The sequence below is a fragment of the Calypte anna genome, chromosome 21 (assembly GCF_003957555.1).
Source record: "Calypte anna isolate BGI_N300 chromosome 21, bCalAnn1_v1.p, whole genome shotgun sequence".
Taxonomy (NCBI): domain Eukaryota; kingdom Metazoa; phylum Chordata; class Aves; order Apodiformes; family Trochilidae; genus Calypte; species Calypte anna.
This window is the reverse complement of record NC_044266.1, coordinates 4,627,444-4,652,179: the sequence shown is the minus strand read 5'-3', so window position 1 is coordinate 4,652,179 and position 24,736 is coordinate 4,627,444. Positions and strand designations below refer to the sequence as shown.

At 45.3% G+C, this 24,736-nt stretch overlaps 2 protein-coding genes across 7 annotated transcripts in view; both read right to left on the bottom strand.

The window, feature by feature from the left end:
• Positions 1-12,406, bottom strand: part of IFFO2 (intermediate filament family orphan 2) — a 36,871-nt gene extending 24,465 nt beyond the window's left edge. The window contains exon 1 of the mRNA XM_030463817.1: positions 11,475-12,406. Within this exon, the coding sequence (XP_030319677.1) occupies positions 11,475-12,094 (620 nt within the window). The 5' untranslated portion in view covers positions 12,095-12,406. The remainder of the gene's footprint in view (positions 1-11,474) is intronic.
• A 9,367-nt stretch (positions 12,407-21,773) lies between these two features.
• Positions 21,774-24,736, bottom strand: part of UBR4 (ubiquitin protein ligase E3 component n-recognin 4) — a 78,288-nt gene continuing 75,325 nt past the window's right edge. For all 6 annotated transcript variants that reach the window (XR_003988468.1, XM_030463627.1, XM_030463628.1 and 3 more), the window contains 3 exons: positions 23,872-23,962; positions 23,151-23,313; positions 21,774-22,441 (listed from right to left, as the gene is read on the bottom strand). Coding sequence is in view for 5 of the 6 variants with exons in the window: in XM_030463627.1 (XP_030319487.1) it covers positions 22,377-22,441; positions 23,151-23,313; positions 23,872-23,962 (319 nt within the window). In the remaining variant the exon portion in view is untranslated. The remainder of the gene's footprint in view (positions 22,442-23,150; positions 23,314-23,871; positions 23,963-24,736) is intronic.

The window sequence follows — 24,736 nt, the reverse complement described above, 5'->3', positions numbered from 1 at the left end:
CAGCTTGAAGAGAAGCAAACTAGCAGGCTTTTTACAGGAAATTTTTCCCATCTAGGGTAAGGATTATTTCTTTTCAGATCTGCCTTATGACTTCATAGTAATCTGTTATGAAAAGGAAAACCTGGATGTTTTGAGCATTACCATCACACTGTGGGTCTCCAAACAGAGCAGGGATTTTCTGGCAGTTGAACATTTACATCCATGTTGAGACTGGGGTCTTCAAGTTGAGTTCCACCAAACGGGTCCCCCCAGGAAGAGAGCTTTGCACAGTAAGCAAACATGAAGCCCACTATTATCAAGAATGTCTGATAAATTTTCAAAGTTGAAAAAAAAAATTTTAAATCCCTGTTAAACTGATAGTTTTTGTAGAAATGTAGCAGAGTAAATATTATGTCTTGCATTTGGGCTACGTGGTGACCTTACAAGAAAAACATCACTGGCACAGCACAAAGTGACCAGAGACTACAGCATTTTCAATACTTGCTGCCATCTACTAACACATGAACCCCAGCTCCTTTTCAACAGATAATCCCATCTTTTCTCATTTAAGTATTCAGGCAAATCACCCATTCTGGGGAAAAATCTGCTCCATTTCTATGAAGACATACTGAACTAATTCAATGTACAAGTGGCTGATCTGAGCTGTTAGAATGGAACCTGCATTACCTTCACTGGCATTTTAACATCCTCTCTCATAAAAAGTCTTAATTGGAGCAATTTCCTGAGTAAAAGCTTTCTCTCTATAGCCCTCCCTTTTGCTAGCCCTGTTGTAGCCACACTGCTGTTATCATCTCAAAGTAATTCTGAAAGGCTCTGATAAGAGCAAGTGATAAGAGATCAGGATTACCCTTCTGTGGAAAGGAACCAGAGAACCTGCTGGAATTTATTACAATCTTTTCATTCACTTCTGCAGTTCTTCAACCTGAAATGCCAAGAATAATTACAAGCTGAAGCCAATGTGCTCATGGCTTTCCTTTATCTCCACCTGCACTCCCTTCTCCACATCCTTTAAGAAGCAGCCTCCAAACAGAAAGCTAGAAGTACCTTAATCTCTGCCCCAAAACTAAATACTTTTACTGAACCTATTCAAGATAAAGCAAACTGTTTATTCAAATGAGATAAAGCTTATGTGGTGTCAGGAGTTGGGAATTCAGGTGGGATACATACCCAGTACACAGCAAAGTCCCCAAATGGTGCTCCTCTACTTCAGTTATCGACATTTGAAGAGTTTTATAACCTTTGTAAAGATAAATATATTTAACTGTGCCTTTTATGTGAGGTATCAGGATTCTAAGAACACAAGTATTAGCAAAATAAACTGCTCTTCAAAGGCTGCTCTGACACATGAGGAAACACAGAGTACTTCTCACACAGTCCTTAAGAAATATAAGAATGCTCACTCTGTTTAAGCTGCTTTAATCACTTCTGGCACAATGGGCAGATTAATATAGTTTAGGGCTTCTAGTTAATTATGGTGACTACCCTTTACAGAATTACCACTCTTCTATGCAACTTAGATGGCAGCAAATTAATAAAGATGACAGCTAGGAGGAAATAAAATTAAAGATTAATATTTCTAACAAAGACAGATGAGTCTTAAATTCACACAAACATAATAGTTGTTGTTGTTGTTGTTGTCTTGGTTGCATACATTTCCAAGAAAGTAATTTAGTACTTGAATTCCCAGGCAAACAATGAGAAAAAAACCCCAAAATTTTGGGAATACTCTCAAAGATACCAGTCCCACAGTCCCAGAGTTACTGGGATGGAGTAAGCCCAGTTTGCCTCCTGCTGCAAACACTGCTGATGTTCAAGTTTTCACAAATGAAATCCAACTGTAGGACAGTCTGAAACACTGAGGATTGTTATTAGTGAGGGGATACAAACTCCCTGCTGTTTACAGGGAGAGATGGACAGCAAGAGTTCCAGTACAAACTTGGTTTTTAGTGCAAAACACCAGTGAAAAGGGACAGAGTGACTGAGACAGTGACCTCATTCCCCTACCTCTGACTGCCCTGCAATTACAGGAGAATTAGGCTGAGTCATGGACCCAAACACCACCTAAATTAAAGCCCCCTCAGCAGGAGCCATGCCAGCTCACCATGGCATTGGAATAAATCCCTGCTTGTGGCACTGGAGCTCTATCTCAGTGTGAATTTGATAGCAGAAAGATCAAAATGCTTCACTGAATGCTGGAGAAAAGGCAAGGCTGGACACTTGAAAACAGGATGTCACCTCTGCCAGGGCTGCAAGAAAATGACACTAGTTACACTGCATCACCATGACCTACCTTACACAGCACCTGGAAGGCTCCTAGGTTCTCCCACATAAAATAATAAGTAGAGAAGACAGTCAATTCCACTGAAATAGGAGTCTGACAGCATTACATATAAATTGACAGAAGTATCTAATGCCCAAAAGGGGAAGAGAAGCTATGAAGGAAAATGGGTTTATTTGCAGATTCATCACAAGCTGCCACCAGGAGCTTGCTGTCCTTCAGGGACACTTATCACAAAATGAGCTTACTTACATCCCGTGGTCGTTCTTGAAAGGATAAAATTCTCTACAGCATCTCTGCAAGTGACTTCACTCCCTGGGTCACTTTGTCCCTTTTAACACAAAAAGCTGGTCTCCCACTGACAACTGCACTCTAGTTAAGAATACAGATTAGTGGAAAAACATTTTCCAGGGCATTAGAGAGTTCTTAAGTGCTCTGTGCTCCCTCTTTCTCCTTTTTTTTAAAAGAAAAAAGGAGAGGTTTCAAAACTTCACAGATGACAAAAACAGTCAGTCAAAGGTGAGAAGATTCTGGTATAGTCATTTGGGGAAAAAAATGAGTAGAAGAGTTAGGAACAGAAGCCAGAATGCTCAGTGCTTCATCGTATGGTCAATGTTTTACTGAAAAGGTTAGAAGGAGAAATAAAAAATTTCTTTCTGTACTCAAAAGAGGGAAAGTTTCTTACCACAGTTTTAGTGACAATAGCTTTATGAACCCTAAAAATAATAAAGCCTAAAAATAGAGAACCCTAAAACACTCAGTCTGATTCAATATTAATGCTCTCATGCCATTCCACAGAATGGTATAAAATTACAGCAATATCTGGTATTTTTGTTAACCAGGTGTGACTTGACAGCACTTGACTGCTATGATTGAACAGCCACGAGCCTGCTAAATATAAATTCTATTCTCTGTATCAGAGAAAGCTTAATGAAAAAAAAAAACAAACCCTCAGAGACATGCAGACAAATTTTACCTGTAATATATTCCACTGGAACCACTGATTTGGAATAAATCCTGAGCCAGGTTCCCTTTGATCTTCAATCCCAACGAGTCACTGTATGGACTGAACATATTTACTGTATTTAAACAGTAAATCACTTCCCTCAACATCTGTTAATGAGCCATTGTCAAATTAGTTAAGTTTTCTTGCCCACAAGAGAGAGAACAAAGTTAATTCTCCCCTAGGATTGCTCTTTTTAGTACAGGGTCTGTGAGCTGCCATGCCTTCCAATTGATGTTCTCTGCTCACCCTACACATTTTGAGGGTTTGGGATGCAAACCCTGGGTACTGATAACTGCACAATAAGCAACTTTTATCTGAACTCTACCTGCTTGCAAAGGCTCTGCCATTTATATTCAGCTTTGTGGAACCATTTAAGATTGGGAAATCAAAACATTTGGCTTGAGATTTATGAAGTTACATGGAACTGAATCTCAGGCTTTAATGTGAAGTTTTGCTTTTGACTCTCTTCCGGTGCAAATTCAGAATAAATCCAATGAAACTAGCATCAGACTGAAGATTAAACTGGAGCCCCACTACAAAGAGCATCAACGCAAGGCATCAGATCCCAGCTAAAACCCTTCACAACACATGCTGGCAATTTCCAGACAGAAAAAGCCAAAAAAGGGGAGAACTGAACATTCCCCCAGTGAGAACAAGCTGGGGAATCCAAAACACAGCACTGGGCTAATTTCTGAAGCCAGGACAGAGAAAGCAGACGTGACCAGTTTCAGTCCCAAAATCTACTTGGAAGTGGATTCAAATTAACAACTTTTTTTGGGGAAGCAGGAGCCATCAACTCCAGCAGAATGCTTCCAAATTGAGCCCAGTAACCATCATCCCATGGGGATGAGCTGGAGGGTGGGAAGCCTGAACAAAAGGCTGAAAAAAGGCATCATCTATGATTCACTTTCACCTAGTAACAATGCAGCCAGCCCATGTCCTGTGTCATTAACAGGACTCATCATTAATGGCCACAGAGCACCATTCTCTCCAAGCTCTCTTGGTGCTCTTGTTATTGAAGCAGATCCAGAGGCAGAGCCCATGTCATTTTTTGTACATGGATCAACATCACTCCCAGCAAACAGAGCAGAGGAGAAAGATTCCCACACATTAAGTATTTTAAGCAAACACTAATAATTTCCTTTTTAAAAGTCTTCTGAAACTAAGAACCTTGTTAATCCAATCATGGTAAAAATACATGCCTCCCAGTTGCTATTTTCTGCAATAGTACTAGGAGGAAAAAAACCAAATTAAAATTAAAAAAAAGCACCCAGTCTGACGTTTTCACCAGCATCTGTGCAATCCAGGTAACACAGTGGCAGGCACTGTTCTATCACCTCAGCTTTTTTCAAGCCTACTTGGAAGCAGAAAGATCTGATAAGAACTGTTTCTAGACCAGGCAACAGCCAGAGATTATGAAACATCACATACATTACTTACTTCTTTGGCATTAAAAACAAATCCCACCCTCCTTCCTTAATGACTTCTTCTTAATCAGCAGGCACAAGCATCTCTAAGTCACTACCTATGCTCATTCACCTCTAGCCCCAAAACAAGGCATTTTAACCCTATATTTGAAACTTAGTAATCTATCAGTGTGTCCAAGCTATTGCCATACCACCATGACCTATTTTTCCCCCTACTTTAAATACAGATACATGCTCCTCCACTTCAGATGCAAGGGTGGGAGGTCCATGCATAGGGTTTCCTATGACAGATACATACTGTAAAGTTTTTTACTATTTTTTAAGACTAAGCTGGAAGAAAACTCTTTCCTTCATGGAAAAACAAAAAGGCTGGTCTTAAAAATTCAGATGAAGCCTTGAAGTGTAAAGAACAACATCCTGTGAATATTTCTAGCAAAGTAGGAAAAAAAATAATTAATAAACTTACTCACTGAAAAGAATATGCAGGAAGCCAACAAGAGACCTGGCAAAGCATCACCACAAAACCTTCACCACAAAAAAGCAGCTGTTGAGCTGTACGTGGGTTTAGTTCTTTCTTTAGCTATAAGCCCAGCATGCAAACTGCAGGACTGCAATGAAAACCTATGATTAAAGATGATGAAGAGCTAGAAATAACTTGTTTCTGTGTTTGTTTTCACCTCATCCCCAAATGGCAAGGGTCTTCTGAGATTATTTGGGTGGAAAATCAGAGGTAGCTGGGGGGGATTTGCTCCCAGATCTACTCAACACTCAAGCTGTCCTCTGAAAAATCTGGGTTTTTTTCCTTCAGAAAAGTCCCAAGATTCCCATCATGAGTCACAGAGGAATCAAAAGGTAAATTCAAAATATACACAGAAAGTCTTGTGGTGCTTTTGCAACAGGGGAAGCTGTTCTTTGAAGAATACAGCACAGATCCTGGCCCAAGTTTCTCTGAAACTCTTAACCACAACATGAGGTGGTGATTTTTCTCTCCACCACAGCTAATCCAGTTCATCTGTGAATTCATCACTTTAATTAGAATTCAAAGTTAAGAGTTAGCCAGAGATAAAGTTCAGAATAAATACTTTGTTTGCACAGCTAGGACAACTATTTCAAAGCAGTCATAACATATCCAAGCCCAGTTGCTCCCATACAAGCATGTTTAAGTAAGGCACATGCACTGATTTACCTACTCATATATTTAAGAAAATACAACCCCACTGTGTACCACTGCTGGAAAGTGGGATCAAAGAGAAACATTCTCCTGTCCTTCCAAAACTCCTCCAACATTATTACAACCCAGAAGTCCCAGTTTCCAAGCTACACCATGGAAAAAAAAAATTAATTAATTAGAGATTGTGGCACTGAGTGCCATGGGCTGGGAACCACGGGGGGAGTGGATCAAGGGTTGGACTTGATGATCTCTGAGGTCCCTTCCAACCCAGACAATTCTATGATTCTATGATTTTTTAGAATGCACCAGATATTCCTGTAAATCATAAATCCATGTCTCTGCAGCAGCTTTTTAGAAGCAAAGATGGCATCATTTGAAGACAAATGTCTGACACCCAAACAAGCATAATTCTCACAGTCCTTAATTTGCACAGCTCCAAGCATTGCAGCTTTCCACCCCATTCCATAATTTCCAACCAATTATAAGGGATGTAAAGTTTTTGTTGTACAGCCAAGTTTTTTTCACACTGGACAATTTTCTACCTTCTTCACAAAGAAAATTTATATCCTCTCATTGCAAGTAAAAAAGTCTTCAAGACTGAGTCTGAGGTTTCACCAGAGCAAGCATTTCACATCCAACTTCACATTTTATAAGGGATATCAAAAAATCTCTAATACTGGGTTGTGTGGCTGTTTTGGAAGGAGTAAGGAACACTGAATTTTAGTGAAAAGCCACCGTGAAACATAACTACCCCTTGAAAACATAAAAAGAAAAGCAGAAATGCCAGAATTAAATGTATACACATATATTTGGCTTTACACAGAGACTGCATTATTACCAGCTCTGTAACCAATTGAAACAGGGACAGAAGTCTCACACATTCTTCTACAGGGATAAAAAATTATTTGTTTTTTATTGGGTCTACCTGTAACATTTGCATCTTGTTATCACTGATATTTTAGCTTTAAAAGTTTGCAGACATTCCTCCAGGGCTTATCTTAAGCACATTTTTATTAAGTTCCCTTCTTTAAAAAAAAGGAGATCCAGTGCGTTTTGACGCGCGCTGCCTTCGACAATGATAATCTTTGTCCTTCCCAGCTGCAGCAAATTTAAGATAATCTCTTGTTCAAGTGGACTTTATTAATCTTCCAAATGAAATACCATCCTGAGGTAAAACAATTATTTCCACTTCAGCTCTTAGTAACAGTTAAGTCTCTGCTGGAGAAGCCGACTAACATCTGGCAGACTCAACATTTGCACCAATTAAGAACGATTTTGAACCCATACAAATCTGTGCAAGCATGCAGGCTCCAGCACACAGGCTGCTCAGCAGCCTTCTTGCAGCTAAGAGCTAGTGAAAAAAAGGAAAAAAGAAAAAAAAAAAAGGAAAGCAGGAGGGAATGACTGCAGAAGGTTTTCACCAAGTCAGCAGACTCCGGCTGGCCACACGCAGCAGTATTTTGCCTGTCATAACACACAGAGACGTTCAGAGATCTTCAGGGGAGATCTCAGGGCAAGGCTAGAAGACGGAAGGTGAGAATCCTCTGGCCAGGTCTGTGTGCTGGGCTCAGCATCCTGCCTGACAGGGGCTCCAGGGGCTGGAAAACACCCTCAGCCCTTGAGCTTCAGCCAGCGATGCAAGCAGACTAATGGGGGGGAGACAAAAAAGCACATTTCCTTTCCCCCTTCCATACCCAGGAAGATTTGAAGACCTGGCTGCATGCTTACAGACACAAACAGAGAGCATCAGCCTGCAATCCAGATGCTGAGCCCCACACCTATGCCAGGGACCAGCACTTCCAGAAGGACAGAGCAGGCTGGCTTCAAAAATCTCTTCAGGTTTTTGTTCCAAATAACCCAAACAGATCATGGTAACTCAAAAGTCCCTCACATGGTCATATGGCTGAAATTAAACCTACTTACCCTCTCCTAAAGCTGGTTTCCTTCAGTTGGAGTCATCTAAAAACCAAAAACTGTTCAATCTTGCCTTAAAAGAGGTGATGCAGTAGGAATATTTTTTTTTCTGTCTAGAAAATAACACTTCACTTACACAATCTGACACTTGCCTGTATTTTCAGATGTCCCTGGAAGTACCTTTTATTGATAAAGTTTGACAATTGATAGAGGACAATTTTGCCTTTTCTTGGTAAAAGAGTAGTAACAGATAAAAAGGCACAAGGGATTTGGAATCAGATCTACAGGCAAGAGCTCTTCTAAATGCTAGCACAGTTTGAAAAAAAATATTAAATTTTAAGTTCCTTTCTCCTGTAAATCTTCTCCAGTTACTGACTCCCACAGCTGAAGTTATAAGCCACAGTGTAAAATCATAATCATTACTAGAAAAAATACTATAAGATTAAGACAACATGTTAAGTAGAAAAAGATTCATATTAAGTACCACAGTGTAAGATAACATGACCTAGGGGGAAAAAAAGCAGCAATTCTGGGCCTGGAATATCTGCTGGGGTCCTTAGGGGAACATTTTCCCATTTGTACTACAGAGACAAACAACAATGTGGGTAAAATATGATCTAGCTGCTCCACTGACTATGTAATAATTTCTAAGCCTCAGAACTCCAGTTTTTTTTGTGTTAGGATGTCCAAGGAAAATGGTTTTGGGGGCTGAAACAAAGGAGCTGAATATATTTTTCTAAAATGAAGCAACTGGTAATCCCAAAAATTACACAGGCAGAATCTCATTGCAAAGAGCATCTTAAGATGATCTTTCACTATTGTTTTCAAGAGCAGGAGTAAAGCTACCTTTAAAAGTAAGGAAAAAAAAAAAAGGGGGGGGAGGGGGGTATTATTTCAATTCTGAATTCCACTACTACATTTCTTAATTCATGAGATCAATAAGTTTAGGTCTTTAACACCAACACACACATTAGGTATGAGCAATGTATTCCCTGGCTGAGCAATGCAATCTACCTCAGGTTTTGCTGGTGCCCAAATACTTGAAACAAGAAGCATTTACAAGCTATGCTCTCCTTAACCAAGTGGTCATGCTGAAAAGGAAAAAAAGCCTCCATTATTTTAGGAAAGAAATGTAACGTATCACTATCTTTTTACCCATTCTTGGATGGTGAGTTGGTGCTGTACTGGTCAGAGCACAAGGGCAAATTGCTTCAAAAAGGCTGTGGTGTTCATCAAAATGATTATTTTGTTGGTTGTGAAACAACACTGTACAAACCCACTCAACTGCATCCAGCAAACATTGTGTTTCCAGAACAAAGATCTATGCAACCTGGAGCAGTGCTGTTCCAAAGGCCAAGGGGCTGCCCATCCCTTGGTTTACAAATAACACCCCCATCTTCTCAGGATCTCAAGTTTAAGAAACTTGTGCACACGCCTCACTTTCTGCAGGCCCTAACAGCACCATCAGGAGATGGGCACAAAGCTTATTTTCCACTTGGAGCTCATTTCCCTAAATAAAATTGGATCATCAAAGGGTTGACAGCAAGATAAGGTAAACCCAAAATGTGTGTTTAGACAAGCAAACATGCCATGACAGAGAAGCCTTTCCCTGCAAAAAGAAAAAAGAAAAGAAGAAAACATTGGTACCAATGTTCAGGGGATTGCTGACAAACACTGCAACACCTCATTAGCTCATGCTAATCAAACTGAATTGACTAATCTACTCTGACTGCAAGAATTAAATTTAAACCAGCACAACTGCTCCATAAGTGTTCAAAAGTGTGCTCCAGGCCAGAAAAGAAACAGCCAACCTGCCCCAAAGGATCTTACTGTGGCATGTCCATCTGAACAGCGAAGGTCACAGAGAGAGGGATAATCATTGCAATCATCTAGTAATGAACACACAGAGATATGATACTAATGAGATACATCTTGATATGCATTAATCAAATATTATTTTTAAGCACCAAAAGAAAAACCTGCTTTAAGAGTGGGGAGGTTGGTGAAAATGAGATTTGTGGTTACCTACAATGAGGTCCCCTTCACTCCATTGGCTTTATTTGGTGTATGCGACTCCCATGGGTGTGCAAGCACCCACACCTGAACACAGACTGGGTTCAAAATTTGGTGCACACAAGTAAGTGAAAGCAGAATCAGCTATGTATTAACAGAAAAACCAGCCCACAAGTCTCTTCTTCCCCAAGGAAAAAAAGTATATAGAGACATAGGGTTTCAAAAAGAAGAAGTATCCCCAGCTTTTGGTGACATAACCCACACCTCACACACAACTTCCCCTGAAGCACCACTACTCCCATCTCCTTGGTACCAACCATCCAAACAAACACAACCCCGTGGCTTGGTGGCATCTCCTATTCTGGAATGAAATGAGAGCTCAACTTCTTTTTCCACCCCAAGTCAGTAGGTGCTCCAGCCACAAATTACAGAGCAATCCAGGCACCCAAGCTGGAAGGACAAGGCACTGAGAGCAGACAGTGCATTAGCTAACAAATAGGCTAAAAATTACTTCTTGAACAGCAAATGCCTGCCCATAAAACCTCTCTAAACAGAGTTAATTGACAAGAACAGGTCAGTTATAAAAGCTGATGGCTAAAGGCATGCAAAGAGCACACTGCAGTCCTGTTACCCTGGACTGAAGAAATTCAGCTGCGCTTCACAGGCCACAGAGGCCAGAGATGCTGCCTGCCTGAGATCCAGTAAGAAGGGATTACATAGGTTTTGCAGGGGAAAAACATAAAAACACAGGGCTGGGAAAAGAGGAAACACATTTTAAGCTAAAAATGCCAAAACTCCAATTAGGAATGCCCAAGCCAGCCCCAAAGGACAGGCAGCTCTCAGACAATGCAGGAATCTCCCTGCAGAATCCCAACTACCTCTTTTTTTTTTTTTTCCCCCTCTGGCCTCCATCTCTGGCACAGATGGGTTGATACAGCAAAGCAAAGGGAAGCCTATCCATCAGCTCCCATCCAACTGGGAGAACACCAGTTAAAAACCCGGGGTTTACCAACAGGCTGAGAGAACCCTCCAGATTACCAGGGTTTACATGGCTGTCATTAAGGCTTTTGTTTTGAGTAATTCAGAGGAACATCCGTGAGTGCAAACCTTCCCCTGCAGTACTTGCAACCCAAATATTGCAGCACTGAGCTAATTTCAAAGAGCTGGCACACGAAATTCACCAGTGGAGTGGTAAGACCAGAAAATGAAGGCAAGCTAAATTTAGGAGCAATACTAAGAACGGATTATTTCCTTTCTCCAAAGAGGAGTTATTTTTTAAATTTTTTTTCTTGTTGTTGTAAATCAAGCTGATAATGGTCCTTTTCAGATCATGGCCCTCCGGCCTCCCAGGAAAAGATACTACCATTTTCTGGACACCAAGCTGAGCTGCAACCACCCCCTCCCCCCCACTCCCCCGAGGCAGAGCTTTCCCAAAACCATAGGAGCATCCCGGGAGCATCCTCCCAAGCGGAGGAGCCCCGGGACAGGAGAAGGCCTGTCCCCATGTCCCCAAGGGTCTCCCCACGATCCCCAGATGCTTTCCCCGCCTGAAGGAGGGACTCGCCCGTTTCCCCGCACTGCAGGAGCAGGCAGCCCGCAGCCCCGCATCCCCCCCTCCCTTCCCCGCATCCTCACGCCTCCACCCCACCCCCCCAAGCCGCTCACTTTCTCTTGTACTCATCCCGTTCCCGCTTGACTTTGGCCAGCACGTTGTAGAGGGCGCGGATCTCGGGGGTGATGGTGTCGATCTGCACCCCGACCCCGTCCGGATGGATCCAGGAGACCCCGGGCCCCTGCACCGTCTCCAGCCCGCCGCCTCCGGTCCGCCGCACCTGGGTGTAGCTCCAGATGGTCCCAGGCAATCGGCTGTAGTGAGGCGGCGAGGAGAGGGGCCCGGCGGCCAGCCCGTGGCCGGGACCCGGTGGCGGCAGCATCGGGGAGGTACCGGAGTCGGTCTGCACGGCCTGGTCTCGGGAGAAGGTTTTGTAGCGCAGGCGGCGATCGCGTTCGCTCTGCTGGGCCGCTAGCTGCTTCTCCAGCAGACGGTTCCGCCGCTCCAGCTCGTGGACCTTGGCCAGGAAGCAGCGGAACCGCACGTTCAGCCCCTTCAGCAGGTGGATGTTGGAGCCCAGGTCGTTCCGAAGCGCTGCCGTTACCGGAGGGGCCCCCCCCGCCGCCGCCGGGCTACCGGGACCGCCAGCACCGCCGGGGCCCAGCGGGCAGGAGGAAGCCGCCACGCCAGGAGAGAAGGCGCGGGCCATCTCCCCGAAAAGCAGCGAGTTCATCGCCCGGCGGCCGCCCCGCAAACCCTGAGGTGAGGAGTGGGACGGGAGGAGGAGGGTGGGGGGGCGGGAGAGGATGCGGCCGGAAGCGGCGGCTCGGCGGTGGCTGAGGAGAAGTGACCGCGGAGGGAGGGCGCGGGCCGCTTGACGACCGCTGGGGCGGGCGCTGAGGGTGAAAGGGAGAAGGAGGGAACCGGTGGTGACGGTACCACCGCCGCCGCCTCCTCCTCCTCCTCCCGCTCCTGCGGCCGCCGCTACCCGGGCACTCAGCGGCCGCCGGCGCGGGGCGGTCCCGGCTCCGCCTCACCGCGGGTTCGGTGCGGCCAGCGCGCCCCGCAGGCCCCGCCCCCTCCCCTTAGCCCCACCCCTCGCTGCACATAGCCCCGCCCATTACCTCATAGCCCCTCCCACCGCCCCATAGCCCCGCCCCCAGGGTCCCCAGGAACTGCGGGGGGTTTGGGGGGTATCTGGGGGTCCCCAGATCAATCGGTTCAATGTCAAATTACTGCCCTGGGAAACCCGCCCCACCCCGGCCTCGGCTCGGCTGCTGCTGGAGAACTCGCCTCCTGGATCAGATTAAATTATAAGGGGGGAATTTTGTTATCTGGACGCAGAGTTCTGCCCAGTCGCTACCAAACGTTGATATTGTAATAATTAAGTTATTAAACAAGCGTTTCCCAACCGGACCTCTGAGCCACTCGGCAATCAAAGGATCTTGTTTAATTGAATGCTGTGATTACTCCCTCGCAGCGCCGCAGAGAGCAGTGATGCCTGGTGAGCAAGCGAAGCAGAAAACCCTCGGTAATGCTGGGGTAAAGCTGAAGCTGCTCACTCAGGGTCTGTAATAAAAACCTGGTGCTTCCCTGGTAATATTTACATCAACCTCCATCGGCAGCAGCTCTGACTTCGAGCAAACAGCACCAGCACCTGCGAGCTGGCCTCAGCACCCTGACCCAAGGCTCTGGTGATGTGTTTGTTTCCCCAGCACCTCCTGAAAAAAAAACAATAAAATAAATGTGTTGGGTGGAGGTGCTTTCTTGGAGGGGTGACTCAAAGAACACCTGCAAAGATTATCTCTGCCCGGAAAAACACTTCAGCCTCAATTGTGTTCATGGATGAGGTGCAGGGAAAATACCTTTAAAGTATATATTAAATACCTGTAAGACCTTGGTCACCAGGGCAGGGCTGTGACTGCTGATGTTGGGTACCCTCAATTGATCAGCCAGGTGTGTCTTTCATTTGCATTCTTCTGCATTTTTCTCGTTTAAAGGAAATAATTGCAGCTCACTGGGAAGCATTTCCATGGTTTGTATCCCCCTGCAGATTCACAGCAATACTTGCCAAGTGCAAGAATAGACTAAACCCGCCGATAATAAGGTTTTTATTATGGGTAGAAGCCAACCAAGAGCAGGTTTCTCCCAGATGTGGGTGATTTCCCATTTTTTAGGCGCAGAGCAGGCAGGGATGCTGGAAGGAGCTGGGCGATTTCAGACGCCGGCAAAACCTCGTGGTCCTGTTGAACGTGAGATTTATTTATTTTTCCCCTTAAGGAAGCAGGAAAACATCAGAGGCAGTGATAAACCAGCCAGTTAATTAATGCTTTTGTACCTGCCTGATGAGGCAGTGCTTATCGTGATCACCCATTTAGCAGCACCCATCACCACGGGGTGAGGATGGATCCACCAGGGCTGATCCAAAGGTCATTAAATCAATGAGTCTGTTTCCTAATGAGCTTTGGCTCATCCCAGGGATCAGGACGCTCACCACCAGCATCCCGTTCCACCGCCAGGTTACGGTTTCATCCCAGCCCCTGCAAGTGAATCATCCTGAATTAATCGCAACAATTAATTAATTAACGAGGCTTAGGCTGGGAGAAATGGGAATCCCTCTCTCTCCACGGGGCTGACCCGGTGCTGCTGGCCCTGAGCAGCCAGGGTCCAGCACATGGGATACCCCGCAGAGGCTGGGGACATTCCTGGAGGGATTCCTCCGATTCCTGACGTGGAAAGCTCTTTGCTGCCTGCCAGTTGCAGATATAAATAATGAAGCAGTGATTAAGCCCTTTTCCTATTTGGACAGGAAAGAAAAGAGATGGGAAATGGTGCTATTTCTGAACACAGAAACTATCTGGCAATTAAATAACAGTGCCCACCCCTAGTGATGCTAAGAATAATGTGCTGGATTTATTTTTGCTTTCAGTTGCTTCACCCAAGAAGGGCTGGAGAGAGGTCTGAGGAATCTGGACCCTTGGATTTGACTTTTACATCCACTTTCAACTGCTTCATAAGCATCCTTCATTTGTAAACCTCAATGACTCTTTCAGGACTATTCTCAGCAACTGCTTAGGTTTTTTTTAATATTAGGGGGTTTTAGTATTCTTTTTTTTCCTGGGTTTCTTTTCTTCATCGGCATTTTGTTAATCTGACATTCATAGAAAGTTGTTTCCTTGGGTCTACCTTCCTTCAAAACAACCAAAACCAAACCAAAGTAAATGCAACTGGTGAATTGCTGCAGTGACCCCCACCACATCCCAACCGTGTATTCAGACAGCAAAGCATTTCTGACCCCAGCCAACCCTTTTCCTCTGCATGTGCCCACAGATGCCTCCACATCAAGGCTGTTTTTTAAGAAATGGGAGCAAGAAACCATCCCTGCCTGCCCATGCCCTGCAAGAAGCATGTGGGGAAACAGGCAAGAACGGGACAGCTGTCCTGGTGACTCCTCCAGTGACTCAGATCCCACCAAAAGAGGTTGAGGCTCTTTACACATGGCCAAGGTGTCCCCTCTGTGGAGAAAGGGCTGGGTTAGTCACCAGGGTTGTCATTTCCAGCCGTATAAGGGAAGCCTTTGAATCAAGTCAGGAATTGCATCAGTCATCACGTCAGGCTGCAGAAACTGAAAGTATTTGGCAGGTTGGTTGCTATTGATAATGGGGGAGGAATGAGTTACATCAGCATTTACAAGCCCAGAAATCTTTCCTCTCTTGCAGGTTCTTTATTGCCTTTAAAGGAGGTTTCTCCTCTTCAAACTACGGTTTGTTCCCACCTATATTTTATACCTGTTCTGTCAGCTCAGGTGAAATAGAAACTGCTGCTTAAATCCAGCACCTCCTCCCTTCGCAGGGCTATTCCTTTGATCCTGTTGGGTTGTTTTTTTTTTTTTTTTTTGAGGTAAAAATCTCATTTTGTCACATTTGGGGATTTTATATACATCAGCACAGCAAAACAGAGTTGTGCCACAAAGAGGGATGCTGAGGATCTGCTCATGCCTGGCTGAAGAGCTGCATTTGTCCCCAGCCAGTCACCAGAGCTGGGGATGCAAAGGCCATGCCCATTTCCTCTCACCTGGGCTGGGTATGATCTTCTCTATGGAGACCATGTTAATATTTTGGCAACAAAACCTTCTGCAGCAGGTTCAACCCCCAAAAATGTGGATGAACTCAGGAGATAAGGATGCAGCAGGAGCTAAAGATGCTGAGAGTGAGTGCGAAGCATCCACCAGCTTGGAGTGGTTCAGACATGCTGTCCTATTTCCTTGGAGGCTGTGGCAATATTAATTACTTCCTTAGTAACCAAATATTTGCATCTGTATTGAGTAGAAAAGCAAATATGCATCGATAAGCCTGCACAGGCTGCCCCAGGTGTGGTTCAGAGCAGCAGTGGTTGCAGGATAATTGCAGGATGCTGCATCATTAATCTCTGCTTGCCCAGTTGCAGTTTCAGCCCTGCCAGTGCTGAGCTTTTCACTCTCCAGGTAGCAGGTAGAGCCCAACCTCCTTAACTTTCAAAGAATTTTTGTCTTTTGGGAAAAAATATGTTAGGTTATGATTTTTTTTTTTTTTTTTGCCAATCCCACACACTTTGTAACCTGTGCTGAGCTCAGCAACAGGTTGAGCAGCAACCAAAACTGCACAGAAGGTGGTTTGTGGGGTGCATTTTTAGCTCCTTCCCTAAATCTCCCTTTCAGAAGCCATTAGCTGAGTGTTTTCTGTGGGGTGTTTAGCCTGGCATCTCTTTGCCAGACACAGGATGGAGAAAATGCTTCCTGGTGGGAGCCCTTAAGCCCCCTGCCTCCCATCCTGTACCCAAAGGGATGCTGGTGGCAAGGAAACTTGGTGTCAGCAGAGTGAGTCAATGAGCCAAAGCTTTCCGAGCAGCTCCTCTCTTAGATTTCCCAATGTCCTGGGGTGTTTCTAAGGGAGAGGTCCTTGGGTGGAGCACCTTGACAGCTAGACACCCAGTTTGCAATGATTCCCAGCCTGTAACAAAGCCTGGTGGCCTCTAGCTGGTAAATACCTTTCCCCTGTGCCAGCTCACACAGTCACCGAGCTGGTTACAGCAAAACTGCTTACAGCAGGCAAAAATAAACACCAAGGGAAGAGAAATATATCTGAGCTGGCACTCAGGAGATGGGTCTTTAATGTCTGACCTCACCATATGGGAATTAGTTTGTTGTCATCAAATATTAGGAATAATAATTAGGAATAATTAAAGGATAGTGCTGGGTTTAGAATGCGCTCACATTTGTTCATTAAATAAGGTTAAAAAAAAAAAATGGCCTAGGAGAAGCTGCAGGGATTAAACATCCAAAGAAGAGCTTGTGGGGTGTCTTGACATGCAGCTGTCTGGACAATGGGGCAAGCACCAACAGAGCAGATAACAGAGAGCCCAGCAGGACAGATAACCAGAGGCATGAACACAACAAGCACCACAAACACCCATTTGGGGCTGAAAATGAGATTTTATCAGCCAGCACACGTGCTGTCCCAGAGTGCTGCTTTGGCCTTCCATTGCTCCCCAGGGCTGTAATTTGTGTTCAAGCCTCAGGGGACTTCAGTTTGCAGGAGCATCCCGAGCCCTTTCCACCTCCATTTTCCTGTCTTGGGGGTGAGGACAGCACTTGCCTACACCAGAGGCACACACCAAAGGTTACTGAGGTCTTTTTGCCACAAAGAACAGGAGCTCAGTGGGATTATTAACAGCAATAATCATTTGGGTTATCACCATTCTGGTGAATATCTCTACATCTTAATGGCTGGAGCCTGACAGGCCATTAATCAGCAGGAACTCCTGCCTGCCCTTCCCTCCTGCCCCAAATCACAGCATCTCCTTTACTCCTCTCACACCACTTCCTCACAGCAAGGGAAGATGCAGAAGATGCTGGACCCAACATCTAAGCCAACACTAAAAGCCAGCCAAGACTAAACGTGATGTGCTCAGCGTTTGTTTGTTTGTTTTTAAGCCCAGCCTCTCTTCATCTACCAAAGCTGAACTTAAACCAAAGCCAGCTTACTTTTTGCAGTTTCTGCTTGCTCTATGTGCCCTTTCAATGTCATACACATTCCCCACTGGAGAAAAGCTGTAGGGATGGAAAAGCTTCCCCAGTGGCAGAAAACAAATGCAGAAAGTCCCAAATCCATGTGTAAACCCTCCCTGGGCCCTTGACACCTAAAACCCTTCCTCCCAGAGCTCTGGGCCCCCTGGGACACTTGCAGGTACATGAGGACTTGCTGGAGGGTTGCTTTGGGTTTGGCTGCAAATCACCCACAGCTCAGGCTTGGTTCTGATTCACCTCCAAGAGGTTTGAGTGTTTTACAAGGGAAGGGATGGGTCTGAGTCAGGCAGAGGAGTGTCAGGGTGGTGGCACATTTCCAAAAAGAAGCTCCTGCTTTTTTTAGAGTGGGAAATCCATCCCAAGGTGCCTGATGCTTCCAGGGTGATGTAGGAAGGGTTAGGAGACTGTTAGCACCTGACTGTGTGAACCCTCCTGGGTCTGTGGGATGAAGGGAAAAATCATTGCAGGGCAGGAGGGGAGGTTTAGAGAAGGATTTTAATTCCTTGCTTCAAAGCTGGGACCTGCAGGAACAGAGCCTGGATGCAGGGAACAGCACAGAGCAGGGGATTATCCTGCTCTAAGAAAAGTTTAATAAGCACTGTGCAAATAAATAAAATCTTTCATGAGGCAGTGGCCAGATCTTTTCAGACACCTTGGGGCTGAAAGCTGTGTTCCCCATCCCAGTCTCTGGGAATGCTGCCTTTTGGGAGGGTGATGCCTGGGGGCCCCACACCTGCCTGAGGTCTCAGGGTTAAAAGCCACGACTTTCCCTCAGTATGGCATTTGTGCCATTTTATTTTTAATTTTAGCTAAAAAGCATCTTTCCTACCAGCACCTTCTCCTTGAGAAGGCAGAGAGGGTTCCTCTGCCAAGCTCTGAGTTTCTGATCAGATGGATGGAGCCAGCAGCTCCTCTCTGAGCGAAGTAGTTGTTGTGAACAAGTGGGATCAGTTCTGCCAAATAAACTGCAAATAGGAGTTTAATCATTTTTTTTTTCCCCCCTTTTGGAGACCAGCAAGGAGTAACTGCTCCTGAAGGTTCAGGCAGTTGTGCTGCCTTCTCCTAACAGCTTCATGTACTGGGTGGGGGAGACATCCCTGAAGTGATTTTGCACTTAATTCATCCAAGAATATTTTCCAGTGGTCCCTGTAAGTTGTGTGCCTTGCTTTTTCCATGCCCTTGATTCTCTAGACAAGTTTTGAACCATCCCCTGCTGGGGTGAGAACGTGCCCAGGCTGCACCCCAGTGATGTTCAGTGAACAAGTCAAGGCCAATCTTCATTTTCTTATCTGGAGCCAGGCAGGGAGCAGAAATGGGACCCAAGGGCTGGCTTCTGAATAAGCTCCCACAGACCACAGGAGGTCTCTGCTGGCAAAGCAGCTCCTCAGGCTGGCAGGGTGGCCCTTCAGAGCACAAAAAAACCTGCCTGGCTTCACTTGTGAATTTAAATTTGGGAGCCTGAACCCAGTGCTTTTTGTATTCACTTATGCCACTGACTTCCTTGGAAGATGGTCAGTCCAGTTCTTGAGCTTGATGGCCACAGATCAGTAAGGTATAAGCCCTGAACTTTCAACAAGGCTGAGGGAGAGGCTTTTTTTTTTTTTTTCCTGGCTTCTTTTGAAGAAAGATTCTTTTGGGCCTTGCAGAAAATCTCCTTTTGCAGAAGATTTGCTTTATTGTCACATGCAGATGGCAAAGTCAGCGTGACAGAGCCCTGCAAGGTGTGGGCACAGCATGGTGAGAGAGGTAATTCCTGCAATGGTGGAGCCTGGGGTGATCCTCCTGTCCTGGAGGAAAAAGTGCTCAGCAACCCAAATCAGTGCCTGGGATGGTGTTGGGGCAGTGTTCCCAGGGAATCAGCTGCTCAGCATGGCAAAAGGTCTCAGTGCTACCCAGGCTGGGCACCTTAGGAGAAATTTTGATAAAATGAAAAAACATTGAACCCCACTTCACATGATGCAAACTTTGCAGCCAGTGTAAGCACCAGCCAGGCTGCAGGAGCTGTTTTCATGTGGTTCAGCAGTCACTGCTGCATGGCTGGTGTCTCATTTCTTTGCTGGAGGCTCCTTGAACAATGTTTCAGCCTCATCTTGAGAGAAACTGGCACTGGTTTTGTATGAAAGGGATTTTTGCTATTTAATACCAACTTAGCCTTTAGTACAATGTGTGCTCATGCACACTAAGGCTCCCCAAAAGTTTTGGACCTAGAGAAAAGAGGTTTTTCCTCCATATTTCTGCATCAGAAACTGCAACCTTGAGACATACCCATGTAAGGGTTGAGGCTCCACCAGTCATGCTGAATACACGTATGTCCTTCCCTGAAAAACAAGTCATGCAGACACATGTCCAGGGAGATAAATCATTTTTCCTGCGTCAGAAAAAGTTGAGGGAATCTTTTATGGTGTTGAAACACTGCAGCTCACAGTGTGTTTATGCTCCACAGCTCTAATTCCCATCTTCTTTGAAAATACTTCCAGGAAATTGCAGTGAGCAGAGAAACTTGGATGGAGAGAGCTGGTTGGAAGCAGGGCAGAGAGGAGTGGGATGAAGGCTTCCCATCCCAGCAAGACAGATGTTGGGAAGAGCACCCAGCTGGGCAAAACTTCCAGAAGGACATTTGTCCTGCCTTGAAAAAGGGAAGTCCAAAGGGAGAAGGCAGCAGGACAAAGGAAACCATCAAGAAATCCGAAGGGGAAGGTTAGGGGCTTCTCATATCTAAAGAAAGAGCCCCAGCCACCAGATGGTTTTCTTTGGGTACCACCTGCCTGGGGGTTGTGGGGTTGGTGTAGTGAATTCAGGCTCAGAAGGGCCATTTCACCCACAGCAGGAACCACTGGCAAAGCCAGTACCCAGAACAGGGCTGGGGACTTTGTTCCCCCTGGGAGTTATCATTCCCAAGATTAATTAATACACAATTACCAGAGTTTGATCCATCACAAGGAAACCAGCTCATCTTGAGGAAGTTCTTGCCCATGAAGTCAGGTTCAGTACAATCACAGAAGCCACATAAACTCTTATGCATCACAAACCATTTCTTCCCCCAAGAAATTGCAAAGAAACTATTTTTTCTTGGAGAGGGAGTTGACTCTCTACTTCTCACCTACTGGTTTGGTTCATCAGTTTGAATCATTTTACCTGTTTTGAGGCATTTTCCTTCAGGCTTGCTCCTCTCTTGCTTTCCATTTAAGAAACACACTGCCCCCAGTGTGAAAGGACAGTAAGGAGGTAGCAAGGTAGCCTAATATTCCTCCACAGTCATTAAAACCTGGTTTCTTGTTACCTGCTCACTGCTGCTTTCAGGAATCATCCTGATTTGAAAGGCCATTTACTTGAAAAGGGTTTTTAGTGTTGCCCAAGCTCCTGCACACTGAATTGGTAAGCAACACTTGTGCATCCACCCCTAGGTGTTCCCACAGCTGCTTCTTTGGAGAACACTGTTAGGTTTGACTTCACAGGGCTTTTAAAACAAGGTGTGTTTTTCACTTTTATGTGGCTAAGAAGCAGGTGCAAAAGAACAAAGCCCACACGTTTGCCCCCCTCCTGTCCCTCCATAAGCCAGATTTACCCAACCAATAAGGCAGCCCACAGACTTGTCCTCGAGTCCCCTGCAAGACACTAAACCCCAACTCCTCCCCAGAACCAAATTCAACTGCCAGGAGTGACATAAGCACCCACAGAGGTGAGAAGAAAAACACTGTTCCTTCCCCCCTTTGCTAATTGCCAAATTATGATGCGTGTTTGACACTAAGAAAAGGCATCAAATAAGTCACAGAGTTATTTAGCTTCTAAAATAATTATTACTTATGAGATGGGACTGTGTTAGGATTGCGGAAATTCAAGATCAAACAGAGACAAGAAACACAGGGAAAGCTTTATTAGATTCCAGCTTAACCAGGGGTCAGCTGGGTTACAGGGGAGCAGAACTGGTGGTAAAGGTTAAGTTACCAGCATGCACAACTGGGTGAGAAAGGGCAAGGCTGTGTTCAAGGCAGGTACTTGGCTTCAGGTCAGGGCATGCACACTGTGACACAAGGTCTCAAAGGACAAGTGGTGGGCTCCAGAGGTGTTCAGTGTCTGTATTTCCATGCATTTATAGCTGAAGCTGAAAATTTGGAAGGAATTCCAGGTGAGCAGCATCCCTCTGAGAGGTGATGCTGCCAGCAGTGCCAGGAGAGCAGAGGTACAACATGCACACTTGCTTTGAACACAGCCTTGGGAGAGTAAAGTCAGGGAAAGACACTGGGATATGCAACATGCCCAGGAGAGGAGAAATACAGAGCACCGGGGGAGGTGACTGAAGCTGGGACAGCTGCCCTCCCCCAGGTGACGAAGGGGTGGAAGGAAATGCTGTCCTTGCAGTCCATGAGTCTCTAAGGCTCATGTCCCACAATGGGAAAACCTGCTCTGCATGTACAATCATTAGTGTTAGTTTGCTTCCTTGCTCACTATGAGTCTTTTGTTTCCTGGGTCTCCTTGTCCAGACTATGGGCTGGAATGAGCAGGAGCTCTGAGACCTAAGAGATGGTGCTCTGAAAGAAAAGATGAGAAAGAACTTGGCATTTAGGCTACTGCATGGTTAAAGTATTAGTCAAACCCATCTTACCCATTTGTTTGATTTATTTAACTTCAAAGAGGTGCACACTAAAGCATTAAGATTTACTGGTTTGGATTCCTCTCTGTACAAGTTCTTTCAACCAGCTCAAATACACAAGGCTTTACAGATAGAAGCACTGAAATACAGGATAAAACAAATCTAAATTCCAAATCACTCCAAGAGAAGAAAAATTGCAGAAAATAAAAAAACAAAACAAAACAACAACAACAAAAAAAAACCCCACAACAGAAAACGGCAGCACTCCTCAGGGAAAAGACAGACTGCACAAGGAGGAACACAAAGGGATGGAAGGCAAGCTAGTGTAGTCTCTGCCCAATGCTTCTCTGTGCTGGAGGCTCAGGGGATGGAGTTCAAAAGGTCCTTGAGGAAGCTGTCAGGATCACTGATTTCTGATAACAGTCCTTTAAACAAAAGAAGACAATACATAATAAGTAGGTCCACAAAGCAGTTTCTCCTGCATGCATTAGGGATTTGGGCTAGGGCCTGTGCAAGTTAAAATAACATTGCAGCTGTCATCATTAAGTATGGGTAAGATGAAGAGAAATCCTTGGATGCATATGCTGAAGGGACCTAAGTGTGTACATTAAATCCATATGTCTCTTGCTCTCCTGCAGCAGAGCTGCTGTAGGGACCCTGCTTGGCAGTTCCATAGGTTGGACAGTGAGGGACCAGCATGGGACACAACCAAGTTGTGACAGAAGTATGTGCAGCCTTTCTGCAGGTGAATTTCCAGCATCTCCTGGCATTACCAAAATCCCCCTGGCAGGAACTCTGGCTGCACTGAACTTCTGCCTCTGCTACTCAGCCACATCTGTTTATCAGGCTTCAAACCACACACACCCAAAACATTCCCAGGCCATGCTGTTTAACAGAGCAGGAGGAGGACCTGCAGGATGAGAAGAAAGAAATTTTCCTGTCTGGGGATGCTCAGGCCTGTGCCTCAGCTGTTTTTAGAACAATTTAGGTAATAGCTGGAGTGCTGAGGTCTCCCCCTCTCACTGCCTGGTACAAACAAGCTGCTGCAGCAGTGTCAGGAATCCTTGCTGTCTGAAGCAAGCAGCAGCTACGAGTTGCAGGAGACAGCCTATAATAGGGAAGGTGCACACTTACCAGCCACATCCAAAAACTCAGAAAACGTTTCAACTGGCATGAACTCCTCCTGGAAGGTTTTCAGGGCCTTGTCTGCAGCTTCGTGTATTGGCATGTCATTGTGTCTGATGAATTCAGCAAGAGAGTAGGACCAGCCTCCCTCTGTGTTACTGGTAGGCACCTTCTAACAAGAGGGGAAAATGGGACCAAATCAGTTCAAAAAATAACTATTTAGAAGAACAACTGCAAACCCTGACACCTTCTTGTGCTGATCTTGGACTTGCAACCCCTTCCTCTTGTAAACAAACCACCTAAGAAAAGTTACTCTATGTGACTCTACAGAATGCAAACAAGGTTGCAGGCATTTTCTCCCCCTAATTATTTAAACCTCTTTGAATGCTGCAAGTTTCTTGCTGGTAGATGCCCCTACTTCCTTCTCCATCTGTTTCCCTGGTGCAGCTCTGAATGTCCTTGCTTAAGTGAACAATGGGCAGAAAAAATAGGCAAATAAATAATACAGGGGAAGTGTTGCAACGTGGAAAAGTTTCTCAATCATTTAGACCTCAAACTGCAAGTGGTATAATAAGGAGAGGCAGCTGCTTATGGCTTTCTGCTCATCCAAGGTGAAGTTCTATATTTACAAGGATCTTGGAAAAAGGGGCTTCAAACTCTGCTTTCTATTTCAAATACACCTGGTGGCTCAGGTTAGAAAGCTGATGCATGTGAAAACTTCAATCCTTACCTTGAACATGTTGTAAATGAGATCTACCAGGGCCCAGAAGAGAAGGCCAGAGCGGTACGTTGAGTATTCCTTCACTGCCTTATCTGCCAGTCTAGGAAGAGAATGAAATCAATCCTGGAGTTAATCACTTTACTGTGCCTTGCTAACTGATGTGATGAATAGCACAAAAGCTGAAACAGCCAAAAAGTCTCTCAACAACACACATGGGAAATGGCTCTGAGGGAGCTTTGCCACAAGCCTGAAGGGGCTCCAGGAAAGCTAGGGAGGGACTTGGGACAAGGGCCTGGAGGGATGGGATGAGGGGGGAATAGTTTCAAACTGAAAGAGAGGAGATTTAGGTTGGACATGAGGAAGAAATTGTTTGGGGTGAGGGTGCTGAGCCCCTGGCCCAGGTTTCCCAGAGAAGCTGTGGCTGCCCCATCCCTGGCAGTGCTGAAGGTTGGATGGGGCTTGGAGCACCCTGGGCTGGTGGGAGGTGTCCCTGAGCATGGCAGGGGTGGCACTGGGGGGGCTTTAAGGTCCCTCCAACCCAAACCAGGCTTGGATTGCATGATTCTCTTTGACATGAAGCAAACACTGAGCATCCATAATTTCTGTGTACTGATTCCCATGGCTAGGAAGTTACTTTACCAGCTGTGCCTGGTGTAACAAAAGCAGCCAATAAAACCTTCTTTGACAGAAGAAAACGAGCAGAGAGGAAAACAGACTTCTGAGACTATGAAGGAAGCCAACAGCAAAGTCAGAAGAAACAATACACAGCTCCCACTTGTACTCCACTGCTTGGAGTACAGCAGATTGCTGATGAAATAAATAAACATAAATTTAAGGTACAGTCTGTAGCACTGACAGAGAACGTGTTTTTGCT